We start from the raw sequence: 11,306 nt of genomic DNA on the forward strand, positions 1-11,306 counted from the left end.
CAATTAAATTTGATCATTATCATGCGCTCTATAACAAAGATCTGCTTTATGTCTACGTTTAATTTGCGGCTCAAATACTCATCTAACACCAATAGATGCATGTTCACCTAAACAGTGAGTCTATTGAGCAACTGTTTGTACAATATCTACATTTATCGCTTAAAAATAAATAATTTGTTGGATATATTTGCAGAAAAAAGACCCCAGATGATAGCATCAGTTAAAGTGAGTTTGTGACCAATTCGGTTTGGGTCACATCTGACTGTTGAACACCGGGTAGATGCGACCTGCCGTTCTTGAGTTCTTCTCATCTTTCGACCACGGATCCATGGGCACCAGCACACTTCCGCCTGAGGCAGTTGGGTCAGTCTGCGCAAAAAGGTTGGTGAAGTAATGTTAAAGGACCAATAGGAATGATCACCTTTTATTGGAGCAAATGAAACCTTAAAGAGACATTTCCATCTAACAAGCTGAGGGCGAAATAAAGTGTATATCATTTTGCTCCTAGTTAGACTTTTTTTGCTGGATGATATCAGGGCAGTGTAGAATATTTCACGTAGGAGAATGGATTAGATCAGACTGCCTTTATTCTTCCCACAATGGGTATTATTATTATTGTAACAACCAGTCTTTTTAAGAGCCCTTTCAGCTGATAATATGAGGTTTCATATTGTACTTACAGCGGGCTGGTGTCCCTCGGGTGGGTCAGTTAAACCCAGCTTGTCCATGATCAAGTCAACTCTGGAATTGATGACAGCCACGCAGTTTTCAAGTTGGATGACCTGCCTGCTCAGTCTGTGAAATCGTGGAAGGAATATATTTAAAACACACCTCAAAAAGAGACTATGAATCAGATCGTTGACCTCAAAAGGTGTTCACGGTCCGCTAACGGTTGATTCTTGTCACTCGAGGCGGTTTCCTGTAAATCCTTCTCGTACTTCTTCTCGAGACTGTTGAGTTCTGCCGACAGCGCATCCTGTGAGGGAAATGCAAGTAGTTATAAATATTGCTGACCAATGTTTTTTTTTTTTTTTTTTAATTGAGATCAGGTCATCTTTAAATACTGATCACTTCATGCTGCAAGCATGATCCCTTTTATTTTGTAAAGGTATTTCCGCTTATGCGGAAACTGATCAAGCGTCGTTACAAACCATAAAAACGAGATTAAGTGTTTTGCTTAGATTGAAAAACAGGTAAAGCTGAAGTCGTTATGTAATTGTTATTGTTGTTGTTATATGTCTGTTATAAAAGTAACTGAATGCTTTCTGTGGAATAATCTGTAGTTACAGTAACGAAGAAACATCTTAAAAGCTAATAGCCGTTTTGCTATTATGTCTTCAAAACACTAGTATGTCTTCAAAATACTTTGGAAACTAACTTTATTCTTACTTTTTGACTTCTGTATCATTGTTTTGGTTCACGTTATTTTATTGTTTTATTCAGAACATAATTACTTCAATTAACGTTTATGTTTATTTTTAAAATATATAAACTTTTTTTTATACTTGTGCAAGAAAACTTAATATATTTGATGACAGTGCTGGTGGACGGATAATTATTGGCTTTGTCGGTCTTATTTATATCTTTTGAATATCATTAGTTTAATGGTTTAATTCATAGTCCCATTACTTATTAGTTCCATGGCTGCCCCCTAACTTTAGCCAAAATTCAAACTAACCGAAAAGCAAGTGTCTTTTGTGCAGTGAAACTTAGACTACAAACTAAAAAAAATGTTCAGACCCTCTTTTCCTCCAACTGCGTTTTCATTTTTCTTTGTTCTTCTTCGTCCAGGATTTGGTTTCCATCGCGGTCGAACTGAGAGAACGCTGCTGTGATTTCATGGTCATCGTGTCCCATCCTAGGGAATCATCACATCGGTGAGAAACATGATTCCATGCTTCACGTCTGAGAAAAGTTCACTCACCTTTTCAGTGTTCTTCTGAAATCCTTGAATTCAATTTCGCCTGATCCGGAATGTAGAGCATTTTGAACGTCTGATATTTTGTCATTTTTATGTTTCAACTTCATGAAGGTCTTCATGTAGCTCTGAAAGACAAAATTACTTAATCTGAATTTTATTTGTGAAACAAACAAATGTGTTTGGCGTTACCTGTTTGATGAGGTCAGTGAAGTGAAGTTCATCTTTCTGGGACGAGAGCTCTTCCTTCACTTCGGAGTATGTGTCATTTATAATGGCCAGAAACATGTTCTAAAAATGACCATATTTAAATTAAGACTTGTTTATACATTCTAAACAGATCTGTTGAAAGGCTTGATTTCTTACCAACAAGATAAAGAAGACAACAAACACGTATGAGACAAAGTAGATCGGTCCAAGTACTCTGTTGGCACGGTCAATTGCGTCATAATCAAAGTCCCCAAGAATAATTCTGAACTGCGTGAAGCTGCAAGAAAGGTATGATCTATTAGTTTCTGCTCACAATAGGAATTTAAAATCTTCTGAAATGAGCCTTACATGCACTTGACAAAGGTGCTGAATGTCTCCACCTCTGTCCCAAAGATCAAATATCCCAGCTGAGCGTACGCAAAGAACACGATGAAGAACATGACAGCGAATCCCAAAATGTCTTTCGCACAGCGGCCAAGCGTTGACGACAGCTGAGTCATGGTCTTGTTGAAACTGATGTACTTGAAAACCTGGAAAGAATCATCCAAAGTGCTTCAGTTTCAATGATCACGGCCCTTTCCTTTTTCTACCTGGTTGGTAATTTTACCTTGATCCATGCGAAGAACAAGTTCACTGCATTCATGTTGTTGTATTGTGTCTGCCAGAAGGCCAGGAATTCAAAATCTGCATAGATTTCAGGTTGTTCGAGGAGTGTACCGAGCAAATTGTCAACCTTGACGGTGCGGAAAATGTGGAATATGATGGCAACAATAGCAAGCTGGAGAAACAAGAATAGTAAAAATTGTAAAGTGGCATTCACATCAATAAGGCATGAGAGTTTTCAATGAGATCTCAGTCGTAGTTGATGTCCTCCACCATTTTCATCGATATCAGTCTGACACTGTGACTAAAGAGCTGAGCCAAAAGGCAGTTCTTGTGTTTCTGGTGACAAATGACAGAGATTGCCGATACAAGTGGCCAAAATGAGTTTTCTCTGCAGGGTAGGTGGGCTCCCCCTGAGACATTGGAGCTGATTCATCCGGGAGACACTCAAAACACTACCACTGTTCCCTCACTTCAAGAAAATCCAGTGGCTCGGACATCTTTTCAGAAGCCATCTGGACGCTACCCTGGTGAGGTTATCTGGGCATATCTATCTGTAAAAAATCTGTCTGACCACTAGAAGTGGTTGTGTCTCTTTAATCTATGGTCTTTCCTATTCTATAGAAATTAGAAGCTGATTTGAATTTTATATCTGACTGACTGAACCGCTTTATTTGGGAACTGCTTTTTACTTGGTCTGTGGACCCAGGAAAATTATTTATAAACCGTCCTCTTACCAGTATGATCAAAATGTCCAGAATGTTCCAGATGCTTGAAAAGTAGGAGCACTTGTGTATTCTCAACTCCAGGATCTCCTCCACAATATAGTAGAGGATGAATATGCAGAAGATCACCTCACAGGCGAGGATGAAGTAATCCCAGTGGGTGATGTAGCGGATGAGTTTTACTGTCCGTATCTGGTAGGAGGAGATTGCTCCACCTGTTGCTGGGAATTCAACCACCAACCTGCAAGAAGCAAAGTCAGTCATGTGTTTTGTGACTGCATAAGCTTGCTTGTTGTTTACCTGATGACACAGAACATGTTGATGTTTGCATTGTAGGTGGAGAAGTCGACAAAGACGGCTCTAGTTCCGCGGTCTAGCCAAAGGTTGTCCACAAGTGCTGCCAGCATGGCAACACTCTCCTCTTTGGTGCGGCCCAAGTCCTGGTAGTAGCCTGCACCGCTGTAAGTGGTCAGCAAGCCCCAGTGAGATGAGCCCTTGATTTCCTTCTCAGTGTGATAAGTCCAACTGCGGAAAACAAGAGACAAAAATGTCTATAAAACAATCATCACCTTCAGGTGTGTTGTCTGAAAACTCACGCTGTGCCATTAATGAGGCCGAATTGCAGATCATCCTCTTTTCTGTCGTTGTAGACGTCATAACACCCGCTGATTTCATCTCGGAAGTCAGCGTGGACGTGGCAGGAGTTGTTCTTGATCTTGATCTGCCTCATCCGCGGCACTCCCAGCAGCATGTTCTCGTAGTAGATGAAGGACTGGTCTCCGTTGTGCATGGATTGGTTATTGTACCATCTGGTCCAGTAGAGTCCATCTAGTAGTGGTTCCTTTGCAAACTGTTGGCACGATATCATCAGTCAGTGATATAGTTATATTATCCATCCGATTCAGACGGGATCCATTGAATGACGGATGTCACACATGTAGGTCTGTAGGCTCCCATTTTGCCTCCCAATTGGGGAAGAACTTACCTTCATTTTTGGAACTCTATGGAAGTGTGGAAGTCATGTGAGCTAGTAGTGAAGTTTTCTATGACAGTGTGTGCTGACATAACTTGATACATAGAATGAAAACTACCCCTCAATGGACTGATAACATCTGTTTCGGATTGTAAGATTATGTTTAAAATAAGAGAACTCACAGTCCAAAAGTCAGCCATGCTGTTGATGGATTGAAACTTAACCCCACTTTCGCCGGCCGTATTGACGAACAGGTCGGTCATTGCTTTGGTGTAATAGTAGGTGCTGGAGCTGGTCATTCCGTACGTCACTGAAACACAGGGTGAAACACATTTTTCACACCGTTCTTGCCTATCAGTTTTGCTCAGGTCGGCTTTCCATGTGACTCCATTCATCAGAGCCATGATAAGAAGACACAGGAAAGTGCTCATTGAGGACTGGATGTTTGGATATGTTTTTGTCACCGCAGTAAAACAGGTCCAGATTAGGCTTGCCAATTGTTTGGAGGGAACATGCTGTCTGACGCAAATAGCCTAGTCATACAATGTAAGTCTGATACTGACAAAGCAACAATAGACGAGGCCGAATGCTCTTATCTTTGAAAAGCAGCAAGCATGTTCCTTTCAGGCCTAATGCTCGACTGGACAATAGCTTTCGTGGCAAGCGACAGGAGGATATTTGTACTTTGCTCTAAAGCTTTGGATGGAAAACAAACAGTCGGTAGTACTCACAATCGTAGTGCTTGTTTAATGAAAATAATACTGTATTGCACTTTTTAAAATTCAAACAGACGTCACGAGTCGGCTCACTAGAAAAGACTTGTGCAGACCTTTCATATGACTTTGTAAAATCCAGCATAAAATAAATAATGAGTTCACCGTCGGAGTTCAAGCTGCTTGCATGAAAGTGGAGCTATGACCCCACATTCACATGAAAATGTATTTATTTTAGCCATTTGTTTATGTGCTGTTTTTAAAAATACAATTTTATAGGATTTAGCTTGTTCTGAACTGAGCTGCCCTGACTGACACCATCAACACCCTCCTTAATCTAAACCACCATAATCTAAAGTCACAATTCTAATTATGACCGAAAATGTATGAGTATGCATTTTCAATATGTGGAGTTATAATGCTGCCAATTAAATGAGCAGACAAAAACAAAGGTGAGTAAACCTGGTGGAGTGTGTAATAATAGAGGAAAACTAGTTGCACCTGAATTAAATCTGTAATTTAGCTGTCTCTGATAGAGTGTACACTTCATATCTTCATATTTTTACCTCATGAATTTGGCCTATAATTAGATGAGCAGATTGTAAAACTCACGCAGACAAATGTCCAGCAGAAACACCAGGTAGACCACCAACTCTCGCAGTGTAGTTCGAAGAAACAACTCTTTGTTGTTGGAGGTGTTTTCCGTCAAAGTTGTGCCCCACAAGCCTGTAGGAGATGTGGTTGTTATGTTAGTGATATGTTGGTATTAAGGTCAAGAGCATTGTAACTCAATAGAAAACTCTACCTTTGATGAAAGAGCAGCATCCTCGACTTTTCTTCACATGGATGTGGTCAGGAGCAAGCGGTTCCTCAATGAAGGAACTTGGCTTGTCCAATTTGTACCCGCTGTCCTTGGTGTTCTGGAAGACCGGCTGTGGGTCGTAGATGGTGTTCACAGCTCGGGGGAATTGCAAAGGGGAGTCTGTGTAGGCCGGGTTCACCCAGCCACTGCTGCCCATGCTCTCCATCTCACACTCCGTCTGGCCGGTCAGGTGAGTCTCAGCACGGTTGCTCAGGCGCTTCATGAGGGAGCTCGAGATCCTCCTTGATTTGGGGAAGTGAGTGAAGAGAGAGAGAGTGGGCTGCTGATAAACACCTGCCAGAGAGATGGTTATAAAGAGTGAGTGATGTCAGCTGGGAAGTGGGCGGAGCTGATTCAGTAGACCTCACGGCTCTCCCTCATGCACTTTTTTTGTGAAGGAGTTGTAGTAAGCCTACTGGAAATCTTAGCTTCATTTACCACTAGACTGGTGGATCTTTTAAACACTCTGACTACAAACCACGTCAGCAAAGAAAAATTCACTATAGAACTGGGACCCACCATCAGACCATTGGTTTGTCCCTCACGAAATCATCAGACGGTAAAGACTGGAAAACATTTTGTATTGATGAAACGTGAAACGTGATGAAACAGTTGAAAACTTGGGTTGTTCTTTTTGCTCCTTTTTATGAAGTTACCACTTGGTTGGTGTTTTTTAATGTGCCATGAAGCGCTAGTACCATGGCCTTAGCTCATAGTGCTTCACAATGCTTGGACAAGGAGCACAACCATCTACTATGGGAAAAAAGCCCGAACATGCTTGGAAAAAGAGCAAGTAGGACACTGCTCCTCTGGCAGCAGAGAACATGGACGAAATGGGAGGTTACTGTGCTGGGCAGACTCACCTAGGCAGACATTTTTCAGGCTGTTTTTGATTGGTTCCTTTACCTGGTACATGACGTTTACAATGCCAAGTCATGCCGAGCACCACCATGGGCGCATATTGATGCCTATGTGGCTAATAGCTGTTGAAGGCACCTCAATCAGGTGTGCCAGTCATAGCAATTGCTCCATGTGCCAAAGGAGGCTGTCTCCTTCAGTAAAGCTAGAGAGAAACCACCATAGAACATTCCTCCAGTTCGCCTGTGACTGGCAGCTGCAGAACTGAAATTCCTCTACCATGGTGCAACTAGAAGTCTCTGACCAGATGTGATCACCTAGAAACATTGACTCATGCTGGAAGAGCGTGTTGAGGCCACTGAAGGGAAAGGTGGTGAGAATTAACAACTTGTGGAGAAGTGCAGTGAAAGTGGCTGGACAACCTTCCATGAGCCTAAAAATGGATGAGATGCAAGTAGGGACCTCCTGGGTTGCCTGGGTGAGTGTGTATGATGTTGGGAGACCCAAAACTTGCAGTGGTCTGGATACTTGACACTGATACGCTGATGATACAGTACGTCCGACTGCATGAATGTGATGTTTCTTGTATAGACAGACTATAGGCCGAGAAACAGTACCTGTAAGTCCCCATCCCTCCCCGGTGGGTCTCTAATGTTTAAGTAATGTTACCTCTGTGTTCATATCCAACTTTGTCTATGCAAAATGGCCACTGTCTTTCATGCAGCCTTTGGTCTGCTGTGGGACTGTGACTAAAAGCAGACTAATATACTCCCTAGATACGGCCTTCTGGTCCACCCTCACACCCCATCAGTTAAGAAAATCTATTATGGATTTTAATTTTCTACTAAAGTAAACAGTTTGCTTTTACACAGAAGTGTTTCTGTAGAATGTTTGAAGGTTGACAATTATAGTAAATCTGAGCTGGGTATTGTTACTTTGACTTTTTGGCACGTCATTAACTTGCACCATAGCAAGTCATTTTAAGTTGCATAAATGACTTATATGAAACTTTGCTTGCCAGTGGGACGCTTGAAAACAGGAAAATATTCTCTGCTGAAGTGATGCCATCACTCACACTCAACAACTTCACATTAGGGCGGAGAATAGGCATTAATTGCTTGACCCTCTCAGTTACTCTCATGCTGGGCACATTGTTGTCACCATCGATTAACAACTCTTCCAATCACGAGCTGGTATTGTGAAAATCAATTAATTGCATGTGGATGCTATTTTCCCGTCGCCAACTGTTCATCTCTTGTGACTGAATTAATGAAGAGCGTAATTACAGTGTCACTGACAGCCCCCGCGTAATTACCATTGCACCCTCTTGACTCTGTCCTCTATTCATTCTTGTCGTGCCAACTGTCAGAAAGCGGTTGCTCGATATGCAAACTTCCACTGTGTTCATCACTCATGGGGACCATCTGTATCAGAGTTTTCAGCACCTTTTCTGTCATGTGGGACCAGAAGACTCGTAATGTACTGTTTTTAGAAACAGAAATTTGAGCGTCTCACTGGGCTGCCTCGATGCAGATATAGTTTTGGTGCAGCTCGGGATGTTCATGCTTCATTGGCTCCGCACTAAGAGATTACACACAGCCATTAGCACACAATGGAGTTTAATTTCGACTCCCCCCGCTGAAGCCATGGCAGGATCTGGCACACAGGCTTCCTTAATCTGCTTTGGCTTGTGCCACCATTCAAACTTTTCGAACGTGAAACGATCACTTCACAATGGCTATTGAGTGCCATTTAAATCTGTCGCTACGCAGCTTCGATAGTAAACAGCCATTCCTCTCCGGTTCCACTCCACTGGATTCTCTCCCACTGCATTTTGATTTGACTCAAATTTTCTTTTAAAGTTTGTGTCGGCTGACGCAACACACTGTTATCAGTAAGTACAGAAGGTTTGGACAAAAGGCCGTTTTATTGAGTCGTTAGCTGGACAACATTAGCTAACTGACACTGAACAAAGATGCTGTAAATCACTCGTCCTCTTTTATAACCTCTTACGAAATCACCCGAAATATAACTGCATAGTACAATGCATACTTTTTTATTAGTTTTTATTGTTGCGTCACCATGACGGTTTGGCAGTTATCCATCTGTCATAAGTAAAAGGAAGCACTTAACTTAATACAAAATGACATTTATTTTTGATAAATAAAATGATTCAACAAAAACAGGTTTGCATGTAAAAAAAATAACTTTACACAGTTCTATTTCAACAATCCAAAAATAGGTTTTATGTTAAACAGTGTTTTGTCATAAAAAAAAATTGCACACATTAGAGTTGCTGCTACAAACACAATGAATTGTGTCATCTGTACAGTCTAACATTTTTTTTCCGCAACTATATTTTGAACAGATATCTGCTCAACAGTTCAAAAATAGAAGACTTAAAATGAAGCCTTTCTAGTAAAAATAAATAAATACTGTAATACAAATGTATTTACTGTCTCCTACATTGGAGACGATGAGTCACATTGTCACATACAACATGAGTGATTATCCAGCCAACGACACAGTCTATACATGGACCTGCTGCTCATCATACTGGAAGTAGGAGGAGTGGATGTACTCCTGTCCCGACCCAGGGTCGTACCTCATGAGGTACTGGAGATTCTCTGCCTGCACACAGTCAAACTGCAGGTCCAGCCACTGTCGATGAGGAGCGTTGTTTCTTCTGGCATCAGTCAGAATTCGGTTAAGAGCCATGATGTAGCTGAGAGCCATCTGCAGGGTTTCGTACTTGGACAGCTTTTTGTCCTGGCCCCACTGAGGGACCACCTTCCGCAGGCGGTCAAACGCGGTGTTCAACCCTTGCATTCTCTTCCTCTCCCTGGCATTAGCTGCCATCCTCCGTCGTGTTGCTGTTTCGTACTTCTCCGGGCTCTTTGAGTCCAGCTCTGAGGACTCAGATCCAGAGTCAGTGCAGCTGGGCCGACGGGATTTCATGGTGTCTGAGATGTCCAAATGGAAGATATGCGTAGCCGGAAGAGGTCTCCTCAGTGTCCTCTGATCCAAATGTTTACTCCAGTCCTGTAGCCTGCCTGAGAGGTCCACGGTGCTTGTGGTCCTCAAGACAGTGAGGCACCAGCTTTTATAAGGCCCAGAAGATGAACAGGTGGCAGCAGGTGGAGTTCCGGCCCTCGCCCCCCCAATCCTAAATATTGCTAATCGAGGAACACACCCATTCAGACTCCTAAACACCCACACCCACTCTCAACAAACACACACTCACACACACACACGCACAGGCACACTCAGCACACACACACACACACACACACACACACACACACAAACAAAAACCTTAATGAAATTCCAATTACATTGGGCAGGGCTCTCTGGTCGAGGCTTCACTCAGTGCCATGTGACACAAACACCAAAAGCCTGCCATCTGGTAGCAGAACACACCACAGAGTTTTACAAATAAGTTTCTGCGTGTCTCAAATGAACAATACACGTGGTAATAGTGACATCTATTCACCCTAGTAATCTGATTTATGAAAGAAATATCTTACAGACTGATCAAATTAAAATCTAAAATAGTTTTGATTTTGCCTCGGGGCATCAAGATGTCACCTTTCACTGCTCGTGTTGCTGCTCTCCATGTGATGATAACCATAATCTGAGATTAGCCCGAGGCAACAGAAGTGTAAGTGTGGCCTGTAACCTCAGGGATTCTAACCGAATATTAGGGGATTAAGGCGCTAAACAATATGGACCAAGATTGTGTGGAGATTACTGAGTACAGATTAAATGTTCAGGTGAAGTCGGGTGTTCCTCAGGCTTTGCAACATCTTCATCATCACTTTGATGAAACAAGTTGTTTGTCAGTTTGTCAGTGATTTGAGTGGAGCGATCGGTTGTGTTAATGTTGTGACCAACAGGAGACCACATGTGAAATAAATAATTGATCTGTGAAGTGGTCCGAGAGAATGAGACAGACAGGATCATTTGTCAGTCTGTCCTTTCCATCTGGTAATATTGAATTCAGGAGAATAGATCGGATCAGACTTCCAAGTACACGCAAAACGTTTGTTTTTGGTTTCTCTTTTTTACATGATACTTTCCGTTGAGGGCAAGCGATAATAAAGTTTTATATGTTGCAAATATTACACTACTTGGGGGGTGTTACATTTAGACGTATAAAGTCTGTTAGTGCAATGTGTGTAAATGTTTACTGAGCAAGCAAATAGTCATATGTATTTCCCAATATATATATATATATATATATATATATATATATATATATATATATACATTGATTTTATTTTTGCTCTTAATTTCAATATGTGTAAAGGCCAACTTCCTCCAACTGTTGTTGTCTTCCTTCTTGTCCTTTGTGTGGCCTGACGTGCTCTTGTCGGCGTATTGACAAACGGGAAGCTTGGCTGTAGAGACAGGTTATGAATGATTAATCACTGTTAGAGGCGTA

At 41.8% G+C, this 11,306-nt stretch overlaps 2 protein-coding genes and 1 long non-coding RNA gene across 3 annotated transcripts in view; 1 reads left to right on the forward strand and 2 right to left on the reverse strand.

Moving 5' to 3' along the window:
* pkd2l1 (polycystic kidney disease 2-like 1) lies at positions 1-6,227 on the reverse strand. Its single transcript, XM_053874715.1, has 15 exons — positions 5,948-6,227; positions 5,755-5,868; positions 4,612-4,739; positions 4,053-4,306; positions 3,757-3,981; positions 3,469-3,697; positions 2,736-2,906; positions 2,477-2,658; positions 2,285-2,405; positions 2,111-2,209; positions 1,925-2,046; positions 1,741-1,858; positions 864-976; positions 681-795; positions 1-369 (listed from the first exon to the last, which is right to left on the reverse strand). The coding sequence occupies exons 1-15, from the start codon at positions 6,225-6,227 to the stop codon at positions 253-255; spliced, it is 2,388 nt and encodes a 795-aa protein (XP_053730690.1). The 3' UTR covers positions 1-252.
* The window catches only part of LOC128764697 (uncharacterized), an 18,910-nt gene continuing 8,733 nt past the window's right edge, over positions 1,130-11,306 (forward strand). The window contains exons 1-3 of the long non-coding RNA XR_008415785.1: positions 1,130-1,193; positions 1,792-1,877; positions 3,129-3,261. This is a non-coding gene — a long non-coding RNA (uncharacterized LOC128764697). The remainder of the gene's footprint in view (positions 1,194-1,791; positions 1,878-3,128; positions 3,262-11,306) is intronic.
* atoh7 (atonal bHLH transcription factor 7) lies at positions 9,231-9,912 on the reverse strand. The gene has a single exon (XM_053874713.1). The coding sequence runs from the start codon at positions 9,818-9,820 to the stop codon at positions 9,392-9,394; it is 429 nt and encodes a 142-aa protein (XP_053730688.1). The 5' UTR covers positions 9,821-9,912; the 3' UTR covers positions 9,231-9,391.

This window comes from Synchiropus splendidus, chromosome 9, assembly GCF_027744825.2.
Source record: "Synchiropus splendidus isolate RoL2022-P1 chromosome 9, RoL_Sspl_1.0, whole genome shotgun sequence".
Classification (NCBI taxonomy): Eukaryota; Metazoa; Chordata; class Actinopteri; order Syngnathiformes; family Callionymidae; genus Synchiropus; species Synchiropus splendidus.